The 19669-nt window shown below is 37.3% G+C and overlaps 1 protein-coding gene across 5 annotated transcripts in view; it reads right to left on the bottom strand.

The window, feature by feature from the left end:
• LOC117435366 (phosphatase and actin regulator 1-like) overlaps positions 1 to 19669 on the bottom strand; it is a 254805-nt gene that overhangs the window by 101341 nt on the left and 133795 nt on the right. For 3 of the 5 annotated variants that reach the window (XM_034920762.2, XM_059014049.1, XM_034058461.3), the window contains one exon: positions 1213 to 1377. In XM_034920762.2, coding sequence (XP_034776653.2) covers positions 1213 to 1377 — 165 coding nt within the window. Of the gene's footprint in view, positions 1 to 1212; positions 1378 to 8329; positions 8842 to 19669 lie in introns of those variants that run through there. The other 2 variants (XM_034058460.3, XM_034058457.3) reach the window with 2 other exon arrangements.

Raw genomic sequence — 19669 nt, 5'->3', positions numbered from 1 at the left:
AGATGTCCCCCTCACATTGCAGCAGCACTAAAACTTTTTCTCAATCATTTATTTGGATAATCACATGTCAGTATAGCAGTCTCCACAAGGACCCAGCGGAAACACCAATCAACTGAGGCAGCGTTGGCACATAGTGCATTATGGGTGATCTCAAGCAGAGGAGAAAGCAGAGCCTGGTAGTAAAGAACTGTTTCTACAAGTTTTTTTTTTCTTTTCATTGTGAAATTTCTCAGTCGTGATACTGTGTCTATGGTTTCAATACTATCAAATATTTTCGATTTGAACATTGGGATCTTATTGTCGTAGAGTGGCTGTGAAATACCCCCTCCAGTCCTCCGCAGAGGGAGTTCACTCCTAGCTTTAAAGTCTGTTTCAAAACTCTTTTCAAAATGTCCACTCTAGTGCACTGGGGCTTGAGATCTGTCCTCTAAATCAGTGGTTCTCAAACTGTTGGGCCGCACCCCCCTTCCTCTTGTCTGTGGTACATTAAAGTGATAAGTGTAAAAAGTTGTCAGGATGTTAACAATGAAAAGAAAAAATTCCAGGTACATTATTTAAACAGTTGTAGCAACACGTGGGGACATGTAACACTATAGTTTTCGGAAACCCTGCTACTTACTCTTTAAGCCCTATATAAAAGGCCACAGAGTGGTTCAGAGCCATTGCAAGTTTGCAAGTGCCTTGCATTCTCTTGATGACCCAGTTTGGCACCTTCACACATTTATTCCATCTGCCTTTACTGGCAGAGCTTAATTCCTTAATATTTGGGCAAATAAATGAGAAAACAAGGCATAATCATAGTATCAACATATCAGAAAGTGAGCAGCTGCAACTAATTACTGAATTCATTAAAAAAGGTGCTTAAATCTACCAACAACTGCAGAACCAAAAGGATACATTTCTAAAAGCAGTAGGGTCCCACAATCATATTGGGTGTTTATTTTATCCTTCCATCTTTCAGTGCACTCTGCTTAACACGTGCCTGTAAATGAAGCTACAGGTACACGATCAGGTCAACTTAAGACAGCAAATGTTGCCAATGTTAAACTCTCCCATCAATAAAAATATTTGAAATTGACAGTTCTGATTACAACCACTGAAATAAAAAAGCACGCCATAAAATAAGTTTAAAAAGGGATATTGGTTTGGTTTTACGCATCTTCTAAAGGGGTAGAAAGGTTAAACGCTGATGAAAGTCAACCATCTCTTTACCTGCAGAGGTCTGCTTGAACTTCTCACTCTTCTTCTTCCTCCATTTCCAGGGCTTAAAGAGTCGGCCTATGGTGGCAAACTTGCTTCTTCTCCTTATTGGGGGAGTGTGGGTTCCGGGGACAAGGGACTCTGAACGCATTGCAGCCAGTCTTTCTACTTCCTCAGCTGGAAAATGCATGGAGGAAAAAAAAAAGTTAAAAATACAGCATTGACAAGGAAAACATAAATAAACAAAATCTACCACAATTTTCTTAAGAGTTCCTACATGTTCCAACGATCCAGGTTAAACAAAAACACTATTATTTTCACAGCTGTGTATTCTAGTAGACACATTTCAAGTGAGAACCAAAACAAGTATGTAATATACATCCCATACCATGGCTGTAAACACAAAATTAGACGCTATCGTTATCATAAAATCGGAGATTTGCCAGAAGTAGTTTGTAAATGTAAAAATGTAAGTGTGGTGTATGTAAAATTTGTATCACAGTATTTAGTACTACAAACTTGAGGCGAAAATCAATATTTCCTTGTGCCTGAAGACAAGATACTGAACATTATCTACTATACCTTTAAAAACTAGAAGCAGAGACCAAATCACATGACAGAGTATAAAAAGCGGCATGCAAATGAGAATTAACTCTGCAAGCACTGCCACTGGTTACCCAGTCACAGGATGAGGTATACAGCCACCTTGACAGATCAGAACAGTGAAAGAAATCTCAGTAAACCACTTCCCTTCAGGGTTTTATTTTCATCCATGAAGGGAGGGATCATGCCTCACCTCTTTGTAGTTTCTGACACACACTGAGTATAAGAAATAGCCCGAGTGCGAGTATCCATCTAGAGTCTCACATGCACTTGTGATATACAGTATGTGCAGTATGATTTTTTAAGTTCACAATTCCCTGTAAATGACACAAGGGACTGTCTGTCAAGATTCTGAATTGCAACATTTCTCCTTTGGAGAAATGTTTTTTTTTTTGTTTTTTTTTACAATACTCAAATGCAAAATCATTTAAAAAGATACAGCGGCTCTCAAAAGTATTCACCCCTCATTTTATTGTGTTACAACATGGAATCAAAATGGATTTAATTAGGAGTTTTTGTCACTGATCAACACAAAAAATGTCCATAATGTAAAAGTGAAAAATAAAATCTACAAATTGTTCTAAATTAATTACAAATATAAAACAGAAAATAATTGATTGCATAAGTATTCACCCCCTTTGCTAAATAAGCTCTGGTGCAACCAATTGTCTTTAGATAATTAGTTGAATGGAGTCCACCTGTGTGCAATTAAGGTATTTCACATGATTTCAGGTTAAATACACCTGTCTCTGGGTGGTCCCACAGTTGGTTAGTACATTTCCTAACAAAAACTACATGATGAAGATGAAGGAACATTCAAAGCAAATCCGGAATAAGGTTCTTCAAAAGCACCAATCAGGGGTAGGATATAAGAACATTTCCAAGGCATTGAATATCCACCGGAGCACAGGAAAGTCCATTATTAAGAAATTGAGAGAATATGGCACAACTGTGAATCTGTCTAGAACAAGCTGTCCTCAAAAACTGAGTATCTGGGCGAGAAGGGCACTAGTGAGGGAGGCCACCAAGAGGCCTATGGCAACTCTAAAGGAGTTACAGTCTTCCACGGCTAAGCTGGGAGACACTGTGCATACCGCAACAATAGCCCGGGTGCTTTACAAAACTGGCCTTTATGGGAGAGTGGGAAAAAGAAAGACATTGTTGAAAAAATACACATTGCTTTGCACTTCAGATATATGTTGGGCTTACCATTGAAAAGTAAAAATAAAAACTTCAAGGAAAACTATGGAGCGCCATTTGTGTCAAAACTATCCAGCCATTAATTTGTCAATTTGTTTGTCAGTTAATTTGTCAATTCATGAATTGGTCGATTTGTCCAGCAATTTGTCAATTCATACAGTAATTCATAAACGTATTTGTTAATTCATCTAATAAATCATTAATTAATTTGTCAATTCATTAATACGAAAGGCTGTATGGACTTTAGTTTGAAGAATTTGCTCGGTGCTTGACCTGCAAATTTCCAATCGACCAGATGAACTTCCCTGCAAACTTCACAACAAACAGGCAAACTTCCAACTGTCAATCTCGCACATTGCTGAAAACACTGCATCCCTTCTAGCCAATGGGAGCACAGACTAATATTTTAACCAATGAAAATCCAGCCTCACTCAAAACTGCTTAAGCCAATAATATTGCAGTTTATTAGAAGGGTGTTTCAAAAGATATTCTATTTAACAAGATACTCGACTCTGCTGATTTTCAATGGAGACTTCCGTCTCACTGCGCGCAAAGCATTGTGGTATATACATAGAGATCGGCAAAAAAAAAATTCTATGGAGAGTAAATGTTGCTGGCTTGTGCTGGTTTTTGCCATGTTAAAAAAATGCATCAAACTTTTGAATTAGATTTCACATTTGCCCAAGGCTAAAAATGCTATTTTCTGATCACTGTCGCAGTCGGTAGCGCAAGCGCAGAAACATCACTCTAAAGAAGAATTTAACTGTCCGGTAACACTGGTTACTTTAGAAATACAGTGCCTATAGAAAGTCTACACCCCCTTGAACTTTTTTCACATTTTGTTGTGTCAGTGCCTCAGAGTTTCTGTGTGGCTGTGTGCTTTGGGTCGTTGTCATGCTGAAAGGTGAACTTCCATCCCAGTTTTAGCTTTCTTGCAGAGGCCAGCAGGTTTTCCTCAAGGACTTTTCTGTACTTTGCGCCATTCATTTTCCCTTCTATCCTGAGAAGTGCCCCATAACATGATGCTGCCATCACCATGATTCACAGTAGGGATGGTGTTCTTTGGGTGATGCGCTGTGTTGGGTTTGCACCAAACATAACGCTTTGCATTTAGGCCAAAAAGTTCCACAAAACTTTTTGCCACATGGCTACAGAATCTCCTGAGTGTTTTTTGCATACTTCCAACAGGATTCAAGGTGGGCTTTCTTGAGTAATGGTTTCCTTCTTGCCACCCTACCATACAGGCCAGATTTATGGAGTGCTTGGGATATTGTTGTCACATGCACACTTTGACCAGTCTTGGCCATAAAAGCCTATAGGTTTTGCAAAGTTGCCATTGGCCTCTTGGTAGCCTCTCTGATCAGTCTCCTTCTTCTTCGGACATCCAGTTTGGAGGGACGGCCTGATCTAGACAGGCTCTTGGTGTTCCCATACACCTTCCACTTCTTAATAATCGTCTTGACCATTCTCCAAGGGATATTCAAGGCCTTTGATATATTTTTATACCCATCCCCTGATCTGTGCCTTTCAACAACTTTGTCCCAGAGTTCTTTTGAAAGCACCTTGGTGTTCATGGTTGAGTCTTTGCTTTGAAATGCACTACAGGGGAACCTACAGGAACTGCTGCCTTTATCCTGAAATCATGTGAATCACTACAATTTAACACAGGTGGAAGCCACTTAACTTGGTGTGTGATTATGAAGGCGATTGGTTACACCTGAGCTAATTTAGGATTGCTATTACAAGGGGGGTGGACACTGACCCAACCAAGCTATTTCAGTTTTTATTTTTAATTAACAGAATATTTCTTTCACTTGGAAGTTGTGGGGTAGGATGTGTAGATAAATGAAAAAAAAACTATTTTAATACATTTTAATTCCAGGCTATAAAGCAACAAAAGGTGAACATTTTGAAAGGGGGTGTAGACTTTCTATCTGCACTGTACATAACATTACAAAATAAAATATTATAAAGACATAGCAATATAATATGGTAAACAAACTACTGGTAGGTACTTGGACAAAGTAGGTAAAAAAGATAATGTTCATCCGTATATTTGCTATAAAATGATTTCACAAATAATTAACATACACAAAAATAGTAATAAAATATATCTGATATGATATTGCTTTTAAATTTCCTGTTACCCGCTTCTGAAAGCTGTCAATAGATATTATCATTGATGACATGCCCGATCAGCAGTAACTGTATTTACTGCGCATGCGCTGCAGAACAGGACAGTGCTCAGAAAACAGCATTTTTCATAATAATTCCGTATTGTCATAATTTGCTAATGTTGCTGTTTTCTTCAAAAGGCCTTGGGCAAATGTGAAATCTACTTCAAAAGTTTGATACATTTTTTTAACATAGAAAAAACAGCAGAAACCAGCAACATTTCTTACTCTCTATAGAATTTTTTTTGCCGATCTCTCTGTATATCAAATTCAAATTCAAATTCAAAGGTGCTTTATTGGCATGACCATTATTCACAGTATTGCCAAAGCAATGCATACACCGTACATCATCTGAACATTAAATAGACAAAAACACTGATGAGAATAATAATGATAATAATAATGGTAAACAAATATAAGTATATACCACAATGCTTTGCGCGGAGTGAGACGGAAGCCTCCAATTGAAAATCAGTGGAGGCGAGTATCTTGTTAAATAGAATATCTTTTGAAACGCCCTTCTAATAAACTGCAATATTATATTATTGGCTTAAGCAGTTTTGAGTGAGGCTGGATTTACATTGGTTAAAATATTAGTGTGTGCTCCCATTGGCTAGAAAGGTTGCAATGTTTTCAGCAATGTGCGAGACTGACAGTTGGAAGTTTGTCTGTTTGCAGGGAAGTTCACCTGGTTGATTGAAAATTTGCAGGTCAAGCACCGAACAAACGCTTCAAACTAAAGTCTGTACAGCCCTTCGTATTAATGAATGGACAAATTAATGAATGAATTAGATGAATTAACAAATACATTCATGAATTACTGTATGAATTGACAAATTTATGGACAAATTGCTGCAAATCGGCCAATTCATGAATTGACAAACGAATTGACAAACAAATTGACAAATTAACGGCTGGATAGTTTTGGCACAACTGGCACTCCATAGAAAAAATACATTCTGTATGGTGCAGAATAAAGTAGTAAACTTGGACAGGTGACTTTAGAACAGAATGTTATGTTAATGAACGTTTTCCTGTTCAGGTCTTCGTTATGCAGGTGAATAAATGCTAGTGTGAATAGCCCTTTAGGAGAAAAAAAAAACGTTTATCATTTCCATTCTAAATGGTTCATCACTCCAAATTCAGTGGGTCTTTATAATAATATCACTAGTAACAGACTCTCTATAAACTGGAAATCACTCGTAACTGAAACCAAAACTGAGCAACCAAGGGATGTGCTGCATACCATTAGATGGTCAGAGACATTAACTGTTAATTGTAGGGTAAATGCTCCCAAAGGACGAAATTGAATTTTTACATGTTACATAATATAGTAACGTGTTAATTTGTCTAAAGTTTATTGTGATTATCCAAAAATAAAAACAAAGGTCTTATACTACCAAATGCACTGTTTTTGTCTGAGTGCTAGTTATCGCACCATTGTATTTAATCTATCATTGAAATCTACAATTTTAAGCAACTGCGTCTACTCCTTTTCATGTTAGCAGGCATTGTAGGATTACAATGAAGAATGACCTGGGTACTGTATTTTGACTTTAAAAAGTAATGTTTAAAAAAAAAAAAAAACATTCCTCACCAAGGATGTATCATCAAACACCTTCACGGTACAAGCTGTGAGTCATGTGCTGAATGCTGAAGTATGAAAGAAACAGACACAAGCTTAAAAAGTGACTGAGGGACAGATTTAAAAACGGTATTGCTCCATACAGTTTTAAAGATAGTTATTTACTTGGGAAAGTTCTAACCGTATAACTTGTGTTTTTTATGCTTTGCATCGAATTAAATGGTGCTACTGCAGAAGCAGGAGGTACTGAACAGAGAACAAACCTATTCAGCTCACATCTTGACATTTTGATAAACAGGTCTCAAGGGAGAGGAAGCTTGTGTTCGACATATACCTTCTTTTGGGCTTGTTTATGTCAGACATACCATAGACTGTGTAGAAGGATAAAACTATGGAACAAGGTGGAAACAGAATACCAGTGGGTTATATTTTGTTTGCTGGACACAGGACAGTGCCAGGAGGGACAGTCTGACAACCAAAAAAATAAAACAATGTTTTTACCTCAAGAATGAATTTAACTCTTTTGACAAATCAAGCTCATTTCACCTGGAAACTCTTGAAAATGTTTATTAGAAAAACACATGCGCTATATTTAAATAAATTGGACTGTATTAGTTCAGAATTCATTTTAGATCAGTATAGAAAGGACATGGATGGAAACGAATTGTCTGATGCTGCATAGACCAGGATCAATCTAGCTTATATTGAATATATACTTAAGTATATACTGTCTATCATGAAAGTATTTTTTTTTTTTCAAAGATCAGTCCCTCCTATAAAATCGTATATATTTTGGAATCATTGATGTACTATAATTGCATGTAAACGCCGACTTTCTGAGAAGTTATTTTCCACTGAATAATCTATGTACAAGTATAACATTAAAATGACACGAACATCATGTTCTTGGAAAGAAGCAGGCGCGGCTGCAGTGACTAAAGAAAGAACACAGCATGCACTTTCAATTAACTAAGGTAGCAAATGCAAAAAAAAAACGCAACGTTAAGGCAGTGTTAATAATAATAATAATAATAATAATAATAATAATAATAATAATAATAGCTTACAAGTATATATAGTAGTGACGAAAAAACAGTCCTGTGATAAACCTTCATTTAAGTAAGGCATTTACAGTACATAACAAGTTAAGCTCTGAAGATACTAGTTTGCATTGCGTCTTTGGTCCAGTTTTTGGTAATGTTTTTTTTTTCACCATATCCTTTTGTCTCGTTTTGTGCATCACATAAATGCTGACTGCTAGTCCTAGGATTTACATTTGTTTTCACTGCTCACCACCACAAAACAAGCAGTGTTCTCATATATAGGATCATCGCCTATCAACAGCCTCACAAACCCCCGTTCTTCCACCCAAAACCGAAAGCATTCCAGGACATAATTTCAGCTTTTTTCCCCATTTTCCCACATATACGTCCTGCAGCGAAACATCACCGAAACCTCTTGATTCCGAACAAAATGGTATTGGACTGCGATTCCGTGTTATGCCAATAAAAATACAGTGCTGCATAATCATGCCCCTAAACTGTACAAAATTGTACAGCTCACTCACCATTCTGCGCTTCTTTCCCACGGCTGCAGTTGCTGCAAATGTGCTTGATCTCTTTGCCTATCTGGCAATGAATCACGAATGACACGTTGTTGTTGTTAGCATGCTCCGTGTTATTCATAGGTTTAATTCTGACCAGGTAAAAAGCTTTCTTCTTGGGCTTCTCTTCGGTCATCCCCGCTGATACGCTGTCTCTGTAGCCGGAGGTAACCAAAGTCAAAGGCAGTTTATGTGCAGAATCCGCCATGGAATACAAACACAAATTCTTTCTGTCCGGTTGCCACACACAAGGACAGAGATTATGATTAGAAAGATACTCGGTTGACTCTTGACGACCCTTCTGACCCTGCAACTCCAGCCAATCCAGATTTTGCTGAGCTGGATGCTTTCACCCACTGTGTCATCCACCCAATTCCACACCAGAATTATATTTCCTGCTAAGACTTTTCTAGATCTAAAGTAAGCTTCATCAGCAGTTCGGGAGTTTAATAATTTTGAATCAATGCATGCCTGGGGCTTGCAGTCCTGCCCACTCCCATGCTGAATGCAATAAATGTGAAAATTACAATTCTTTGTTCTTGGCGTTATAAATGCTTTGTTGCGGGTAGTTATCTTTACACAGGCAGGTTCTTTTTTTCGCCTTATGTGGAAAAAAAAAAAAAAACATTCACTAATCCTTAGGTTGGAAATAGAAACACAGCTTTCATAAGAGGCAAACCACACCACTGATTGCGCAAATCTGTTTATCACATATTAAGCAGTGTGCTACTCTGAGTTCCATTTTTTTTTAAACAATTGTATTTTTTAACGTTTTGTTTGCATAAGGGCATGAGAACTGTTATCTACATTTTTTGATGCCTAATTTTAAAATAATCCGATGTAACTACTATATAATAATAATAATAATAATAATAATAATAATAATAATAATAATAATAAGTATTGAACCGAACGTTGTTTAACAAAATACATATCCAGTGGAAAAAAAACTAAAGATCTGCCGAACATTGTACTATTTTTGTATTTATTTTTAATTTTAAATAATCAAAATTACTTTTTATCTATTCGTGGCATGCTGTTTTTATTCCGGTGAGGAGACTCCCTAAACCTGTTTCCTGCAAACGGACATAGCAGCGTAGTTTCAACCAATTGTCCAAGTGGAGTCTACATGGGTTTTTTTTTTGTTTGTTTATATATTTATGTATTTATTATAATTTATTTATTAACACTATACTGTAGTTGTGCATTCTGTATATTTTTCCTTTTTTGTTACGAATTTCATGCATCAATATTAGCACTATACACTTGAACAATTACAATAATTCTCACAACTGATTCTGTCTGCTTTATGGTGTATATTATTATGAATGTGTGTAATGGAAATATTATATAGGTGTTTTCGTAGTTTTGACTGCAGTGAGTTTCACGGGGGGGGGGGCACTTGTTGATTTAAGTTTCATAAAGTGAAGGACCCCGAAAAGGTCAATCAGGAGGGTAATTTGGTTTCGTGTCAAATTTAGATGGCTCGCCTCAGTCAAGTTTATTACATAATCGCATGTGAGGGGAGTCAGGAGATATACCCACTAGACTTCGCTGATGAAAAACGAATGGCACTCCGTCGCACGAAATGATGCTTTATGTATACCATTAGAGCCTGGGTCAACTCCTACATATTAACGTAGCTTACATTTACATGGTAACATCGCTATATAGAATTAATAGCTCTACTACAAACACTATTTTATCTCCAAACTATAGCTAACATAACATATCCAATGCTGAGTTCTTGGTATACAGTACACACAGGCAGCATCCATATACACCCCATTTAATACAATTATAATATATTCTAGCCATCTGTTCAAATGAGGGACCACAATCACATGTACAAATTTGAAAATAAATGTTGATTCCTCAAGCTTAAATCTGCATATTGTTTTAACGCAATGTTAAGGTCTGTAGCAACTTATGAACACAACTAATGGTTCTGAAATGTAAATATTTAAAGCAAGCATACATCAGTAGCCTATTTTTAACACTTTCTTGCTTCTCATTGTACTGTAGGCTATAACGCTATCAGTGTATATATTGAAAAACGAAAAAAAAGAACTGGTACATAAACTGGCACATGCATTAAAATACTTGAAATACAAGCGTACCACTTTTTGACAGCGTACCATTTTCTGACATTACACAGGTCACATTTTGGTATGCGTACCACTTTCTGGCCCTACACCAGATTTTATAATGAGATACAGGGACTTCATTTCTGTTTCTATACCTAATGATTTACAGTAACTTCCACTTATGCTTCAAGTTCTCATCTAGTTGTATGTTTCTTTCCTTATTGTTAGTGTCAGTAGCTGCATCCTTGAGATCATCTTCAGGTCGAACAATACCAGTGGCGGGCAGACTAATCTAATGAACAGGAGCCATGACACCGTTGTTGTTAAAAGCGCTAGTTGCTGTTTGGGGTGCAAAACAACTAGTAATTTTCTTAGAGATGTTGCATCCTAAAATATATCATTACAGTACACTTTTGTCATTCAATTCATGAAAATGTTTTTTTATGTTACATATTATTAGAGTTATTTTTTGCAATAAAAATATGTTTTTTTTTTTTTGTTTTCATACGGTTCATCATTTGCAAACTACAATTTTCGCCTGTCAGACAAAAAGGTATTGAATCTGGGATCCGGGGTGATCTGGCACAAACTACCCCCTGATAATAATGATAGTTTCATGAGTAGGCCTACCTTTAGCCTCTAAAGGTAGGCCTACCCATGAAAGAGGCTTTCTTATAATTTACAATATTTTTAAAACAAAAACTGTGGGATATTAGTTTATTCCTTTTTCGCTTTGAACTTAGTTATACTAACATATAATTTCAGAGTAAACTGTCCACGATTGCTGTTTTTGTTCATATTTTGCAATTCTGTGCACTCTACTAGAAATCAGGACTTGATGGCTATAGAATTGTTTTTTACATTCCCTAAAGATACAAAACGGGACAGATAACATTTTATAGGAATAACCTTTAGAGCAGGTATTTTCAAAATATCACTTTTTGAAATATGTAAATATTATAAACTTGTTAAGGTTTTACATCTTTAAAACTAACCAAAAAAACTTTGTCCAAAACTTGCCTAATAATTACAGTCCTACAGCAATCTGTGTGCCTCCTTTAGGACATCAATTTAGTAGAAAGTTACTGCCGAAGAGACACTGTGAGGGTTCATAGCAAAGCCATACATGATTCCCATGTATCCTCTGACAATGCAGCTATGCACTACTGTGAGCAGAAACTTTTGACACAATAACAAATCTCCAACAATCAGCCCTCCCGCTTCTCTCAAAAAATAAGTTACCATTTACGAGCAGCCTTAAAGCCCATCCTAGGGGCTAGGATGTGATCAAACGCACAGTGCCTCTGGCACTACTATTTCTCAATGTCACCCTGCATCCTCCCACAACCTTCTATGTTGACAGCTCTCAGGCCCCTAGAGTTTGTTTGATTTTGATGCCGAGAGGGTGGAGGATCCGGGGTCAGGTTATGTGTGAGCTTCACTGTGTGCCATCCCAGAATCCTCAGCCAAGTACTTCTGCTGGGTTCATCGGGCAGCCCTCCAAAATCCTGTTTGCTGAAGGAATACATTGTGAATGAGCATGTATATTCCTAGAATGTGTCTCCAGTTACTGTATAGCGACAATGAATACATTGTGGATAAGCATGGATATTCCTAGAATGTGTGTCCAGTTACTGTATAGCAACAATGAATACATTGCAGATAGGCATGAATATTCCTAGAATGTGTGTCCAGTTACTGTATAGCAACAATGAATACATTGCAGATAAGCATGAATATTCCTAGAATGTGTCTCCAGTTACTGTATAGCGACAATGAATACATTGCAGATAAGCATGGATATTCCTAGAATGTGTGTCCAGTTACTGTATAGCGACAATGAATACATTGTGGATAAGCATGAATATTCCTAGAATGTGTCTCCAGTTACTGTATAGCGACAATGAATACACTGCGGATAAGCATGGATATTCCTAGAATGTGTCTCCAGTTACTGTATAGCGACAATGTGAAACTTCTCCTAAATATATTGGAAGCATGTGCATTTAAACACACTGATTAAATTGTCTTTGCATTTATCAGACACACACATGAAACAAGTTTGATTATAACATGTCAATCAAAATCAAATACAGTTCAGTACTTTTACAGTTAAAACTGTTAAGGTTCTTGGTTTTATCTGACTTTCTACCAAATTTCAGGTTGTTTTGATGAAATGTACTTAGTATTTATTGTGGCAATGCTGTATGCAGTGAAGGGTGACAGGAGGTTGACACAGTGATGACTATAGGATACTAGTAAACACTAGCAGTTAACAAAAGTAAAGTTGGTAGCAGGATCTTCGTATCCTTTCAGCTTGTTACAGTGACATCAGCACTGGGTGGGCATACATGACAAATGCAGCCTAATATATGCACCTGGATGCAGTAGAGGTAGAGTTTGCAAGGAACTGGTTACAACAGTAGAGGCTCATGTTGAAGCTTGGTAAGGTATAGAAGGAAAGTGAAACACAATCCTAATTCTAAATGGGTTCATCACAACTTTACAATTGTTATGTAATGTAAGTACTTATGTTTCACATATTGTATATTTAAAGAGTAAGCGAGGTTCTGAAAAATACAGCGTTATATGTCCCCAAGTATTGCTACAACTGTTAAATAACGTATCTGTCATTTTTCTTTTCATTGTTAGCATCCTGACTTTTTACACTCATAACTTTAAAGTCTGTTTCAAAGCACTTTTCAAAATGTCCACTCTAGTACACTAGATCTAAATCACTACAATAAAAAAACATAACGACAAGTGCTGTGGCTGCAAATGACACTGTCTTAAGCCCAAGATGTTGTTGGTCAAGTTTTAAAATACATTTTCTTATCTCTGCCATTTTCACTGCTCCCTTTATCATGGAATGCTACCTGCCCATTACATCTCAGTATCTGTGCTAAAAGCCTACCCCGGATGCAGCCGTTATGGGAGGTATGGCAATCCCTGACCTTCGTGGCTTCAAGCGGCACCATTGATCATTTTTTTGTAAGAAATTTCCTGACTTTTGTGGCTTCAAGCTTAAAACATAACTATTTTTTGTAATTTTTTGTAATGAATATACTTATGCATGTATGTTTGGCTTGTTTTAATTTCTTTCTTTAGACAAGCACAGCGCGGCACCACTGGGCAATTTCACAGTGCGATACCGCTGGTCTGCACCCGGACACACACTATGCGACCGACTTTTCTTACAATATAGAAAAATGGAATGGTACAGTACAGTAGTTGTCAGTACCACACCTTAGGCTATGTAGTCCAATAGAATTTACATATATGGGCATCAGTTTTGCATCACCTAGTAGAATATTAGGATGCAGACATAATTTAAAAAAAAAAAAAAAAACTATATGAACATAATTTTGATATTTTATTTAACATCATGCAATCTAAGAAACTACAAAATAGTATCTCAAAAGTCTACCAGCAACTACAATAGTAGTACAGTATTTCATGTTAGATTTTGAAATGTCACATTTTTCAATTTTTGGAAAACTACAAAGCGATATGTAATTTCAATATGTCAACGTAACATTATTAATTCTATAGGGTGTGATGCAAAACTTTTGGCCATAGCTGTAATGCCCCCCATATTATAATCTAAATAAAACCACCGTTTGTTTTTCAATGTTGTTTTTCTGTCATCTATATGCAGGTGTATGAAATGACCCATCTGAGCTTAGCAAAGAAACATACAATAAGTTGCTGACAGCAAGTTGCCTACTACTAAAGTGTTAGAAAATATATCCTTTTACAGCCAGTTATTCAGTAAAAATAGTAGTGAACTGCAGAAATAATAAAAAAAGGCAGAAAGGATGCTTATCAGGGGCGATGCATAAAATAGTGAGGCTTGTCCTTTTATGAAATATGAGAGGGATCAAACACTTCAGGGTGCTTGGACACCTCCGTAGACAACAGTTTCATTCATGATTTTTCCTGGCAAGCACGTGTCGTCCCGCACTGATCTGTCCAACACCATATGAAAGCAATGGCAGCGTGCCTGTCTGTCCCAGGCTTTACTGTCTTCTTTTTTTGCAAGCATTCTAATTGCAATTACATTTCAAACATTGTGTTGATTATTTTTAAAGGGTTTTCACTATGAGTTCAGGAGCTGCTGTTCAGTTCTAGTTGCTATATGTAACATAAGCTAAAACAAGAAAAGTGTCTTTATACAAGAAAGTCTCAGCACCATTTGAGAGCACTACTGTGCATTGTCAGCAAAACAAAAGGAAACAAAAGGAAACTTGAGCCAATGTGGCAGATCACTAGATGGCACTGATTTGTAATACTTTTGGCCGATCCCCTAAGTAACTTGCATCTATGGCAAGCAAATAGAACCCAGGAGCCATTGACCTCTACATTGTAATATGAATATACCACTCGGAATGATTGGAAATATAAAAAGCATAATATCCCTTTATGTGTGTTCTCTGTCATTATCTATGATGATTGATCATTATTTACCATGCTTACTTTAAACCATTTTGAAATGCTGAAATTAGATGCTGAATGTAGATTTTAGATTAAATGCTGAATGTAGATATAGAAATTACCACTAGGGGTGTGCAACTGCCACCTTTGCAACAGTGGCAACTGTGAGTTATACAAACTCAGTTTCAGAGGGCACAGAAGTTTCAGTTGCACACCATTGTAATGGTTTTAAAAAAACTTTTTAAAAGCTGTTGACATTACTATAGTAGAGAACCTAAATAACACACAGACTAGGACAATACACTGGTAAGATATTTATTATTTCAAAAGTGTTAATAACTGTGACAGGGAGACCATGTCGCTGGTTCTTAGGTGCATGTGTGCCTTTATGGAAGCAGCTGGGTTGCGCAACAGGAGACATGTTGCTAAGCAACTAATTGAGCCGGCAGGCTCAGTCGGCGCGGAGCTGATCAGGAAGTCCCGATTGGCTGGGGGGGTGTGTGCCCGGGGAGGCTGCATGGAGCTCAAAAAGAGTCTGCGTTACAGCTTGAGGCTACTGCACAGCCATAGCCATACAGACAGACGCAGAGAGAAAGAGTGCTGTGTTTTCTTTTGTTTTGTGTTGTGTTGCATACTCATATTAACCCGGGAGCTGAAGCTATGGAGCCAGCACTAAACCCGGGAGCATCTACCCCTGCACACGACCACAACCCAGGAGAGTGTCCGCTCGGCAGGATTAACTACTACGAAACCCTTCAACTACAAGATGGTGCTCGTGAAGGCACTGCCAAGCCGAGGCTGTGTGAAGAGGCAGGAGTCGCCGTGAGAAGGCCGGGACTCCAGGAGCCCAGAAGTTGCTTAGTTTAGGGGAGGTTGATCCCAAGCAGTGTATATTAGAGAGGGTTTTCGTAGTGTAGTAGGTTCCTGGAGTGGGATGTCTCTTTTAGTGAGATTAGTGCTCGCCTTGCGTGGCAAACTTTTATTTTTTAGCTTTGTTTTGTTTTGTTTTCTTTATTAAATGTGACACTAGGGCTACCATTGCTGGTACCCTAGTGTCAGCAACTTGTGTTAATTAATTGCGCGCCTTTGCGGTGTGTAACACTACCCCGTTACAATGCCTTTTAAAGAATTGCTGTGAAACGTTATACAGTACCATGCAACAAAAATGACCACCACTATACACAGTATACACACAGGCAGACAAATTGAAAGTTACACTCCACAGCTGTGTCAAACTGGAAGCCAACCACACATTACAGCCTGGCACTACTTTCACAATGCCGTTTCTCTGCTTATTTTTGGCCAAACGTAAGCACAAGCTGCTGAGAATCCATTTAATATGCATGTCTCATTACAATGTTAACAAACAAAAATATTTACTGTAGGCAGTGCACAAATATATCTTTTTGAGGATAGTGTGGCTGATTGTACTATGCAGAACATTTACAACCTGTGCTCCTTGCAGTACACTTGAAGCATTACCTTTTAAATAAACAATCAGGTTTAGTCCTTTGGTGCTTGTTGGTATTTTTTGGGTGGAGGTGAGGTTGTCAAGAAGGTAAGCCGAGACCATCAAAACAAGGTGAGCTAGTCTTTAAAAAAAGAATAGTTTACCTTGAAAAAGGTACATACCTATAACAAAAACGACTGTGTTCAAAGAAAAACTACAATTAAGAAAACATATTCAGAAAATAGGCTTTATATGCATTATGATGAAAAGTATGAAGTGATTTAGAAAACTCCACATATGCCAGTATCAGTTTAAGGCTACAATTATATTGTGATATTGAAGAAAATATACAAACAATGAAAAAGCATTAACAAAGCACATATATTCATACAGCATTGACATTAATAAAAGTTGCAAACAATTTTTCTTTTTTTAAATCATCCCCTTGCAATTATACTCACAGGGATACCCTATAATACAGAGTGTGATAGTCTCCATGTATCACTTGCGTGTCAGGAGCATTTTCCTCAGTGCGAATCAGCACACCACACATTACATGGAACATGCACTGGAACACTCCCAAGGATCAAAACTGTAGCTGGCTCACGGTAATTAAATGCTACATACCTGATATGTATCTGAAATGATAATCATCCTTTTTCTAAACATAGACCGGCTTGGGAAACAGATATAGCACTGGCTTTTAGTCTTTTAGTATTACATACCACTCATTATGTCAGGGAAGTAAAGAGTATGAAACATGCCCATATACTTAGAGAATTAGTATTATGAGTTCTTATATTTCATCAAATAAAACTTTATATATATATATATATATATATATATATATATATATATATATATATATATATATATATATATATGGTATTTTATATGGTATATATTCAAATCTGAATTTGTCTCATCTTTATTTGCCCAACGTGCGGAATTCCAAAAAATTCTATGGACAGTCAACTCGAGTGCTCTCCAATTTGCTTGATTTCTCCCAGAACTGGAGTTGGTGAAAAGGGAGGAGTTTCTGAGTTATCACGTGATTTGGCAGAATACTACCGATTTCCACCAGAAGTACTTGCAAGTTAAAGATCTAAATAATAATTAGCTGCAGTCAGTATTTGTCAAATTGTTGACGATTTAAAAGATAAATCCATCCAGATATTCTTAAATTTGACTCGGCACAATCAAATGAGCAAGCAGGATTCAGGAGTGGATTTAGCACAAATGATCACCTTCAAGTTGTACGGCAAGTGATTCAAACCAGCAATGAGTACGAACTACTACTTTGCTTGGGATTCATCGAATATGAAAATCATTTGACTCTGTTTACACAAGATCTGTATTAATCTCTCTGAAAAAGCAAGGAATTGAATGAAATATTTCCTTGGCAAAATCAGTTTTCTCCTGCTTTGGTAAAGAAGTTCCACACAAGGCTCCTTTGCTGAATGCCATGTTTTAAAACAACAACAGCGGAATATGGCCAATAGATGTGGCAAAGAATCCCACAGCATGCAGTGCATTTAACATTAATAACTGTATTATTATTATTATTATTATTATTATTATTATTATTATTATTATTATTATTTCAGCGTTTCCAGTACTTAAAAAGGATACACCGAAAGGGACTAAATGAATGTGTAATATATAGTATTTAAATATGTATCATGCAATTAAAACATAGTCGGGCAGCAGTGTGGAGTAGTGGTTAGGGCTCTGGACTCTTGACCGGAGGGTCGTGGGTTCAGTCCCAGGTGGGGGACACTGCTGCTGTAAAACCCAACTGTATAAATGGGTAATTGTATGTAAAAATAATGTGATAGTATTATTATTTTTATTACTTAGCAGACGCCCTTATCCGGGGTGACTTACAATTGTTACAAGATATCACATTATTTTTACATACAATTACCCATTTATACAGTTGGGTTTTTACTGGAGCAATCTAGGTAAAGTACCTTGCTCAAGGGTACAGCAGCAGTGTCCCCCACCTGGGATTGAACCCACGACCCTCCAGTCAAGAGTCCAGAGCCCTAACCACTACTCCACACTGCTAATATCTTATTGCAAACAACTACGTTAATGCAGCAGTTAGGGTTGAACTCATCACCACAAAAGCAAGGAAATGTGGTGTTAGGGTGTGGCGGAGTGTCCCGCCCCTATGTATTATTATTTGTATTTTTGTTTGTGGCGCGGATAAAAGCGCTGCGTCTTTTATTGTTTTTTATATTTATAATTTAAAAACCCTGTGAGGATGCATGACTGATCAGCTACTGATTATTTAACTAGCTGGCAGTCATGCATCCTTACCAAACGCGTGCAGACTGTGGCCGAGGGGTAATAAGATAATTAACAGCCAGTTAACCCCTCGGCCAGAGTATAAGAACCTGCAGCTGTCCGTGCTGCAGGGTGGAGTGTACAGAGGAGAGTACGGGGAGCAGAGAGAGCGCACGAGGAGAAATAACGACATTTAAATACGACTACTAAACAGTATTTGTTTATTCGTTTGGCCCTTGTGCCTTTTTGTTTTCTGTTTTGTTGTTTGTTTAAATCTTTCATTTTGTTTTGTTTGTTAATAAATCCAGCTGAGTGCCATAGCATTCAGCTTCACCCGCCCATCCATTGTTTTGGTTTCAGTTACTTCCTGGTCCGTGACGTCACCACTGCGAGCCAGCCTGCCACATAGAGTTTTAACCCTAACTCACCATTCCCACCCCCACACAAGCAGCCAAGGGAACCAGACAACACAAGCAACCGCAGACTACCATCATCAGGTAAGACATAGAACAAGCAACTCTTTCCAGATGACACAAGAGACATCCATCACATGGTCCACTGGTGCTGTAGCCATGGATATACATTTTGTGAGTTCAACCCTAACTGCTGCATTAACATAGTTTTTTTGCAATGAATTTCCTTGCTTTTTGAGGAGACTTTTTTATTTTCATTATAAACTACACCACTTCTGTGGAGGTGTTCCATACATGACTGCTGCATTTTATTAGACATGTTAATGCAAAGAGTGGAAACTCAGTAATTCTAGCAAAATAGTAAAACAATGTTGATCGTTTGTATCTACATAGTTTTTGAAATCTATGATGCACAGTTGTAAGGCAAGAAATTAAGCGTTTCTTAAGGTGAAACCACACTAGACAACATAAGTGACTTTACGCAATGTAGTAGCCCTTTATGTCAGTTTAAACAGGTTTTAATGGACAAGACAAAAAGTTAATTTCACAAGGTCTCAAAATACATCATGTTTTGTCCATAAAAACTTATTTAATTATTATCTATTAATGAAACAGTTATAATGCACTC

This window comes from Acipenser ruthenus, chromosome 3, assembly GCF_902713425.1.
Source record: "Acipenser ruthenus chromosome 3, fAciRut3.2 maternal haplotype, whole genome shotgun sequence".
Classification (NCBI taxonomy): Eukaryota; Metazoa; Chordata; class Actinopteri; order Acipenseriformes; family Acipenseridae; genus Acipenser; species Acipenser ruthenus.
Note: the sequence above shows the minus strand (reverse complement) of the source record. Positions and strands in the feature narration are given on the sequence as shown.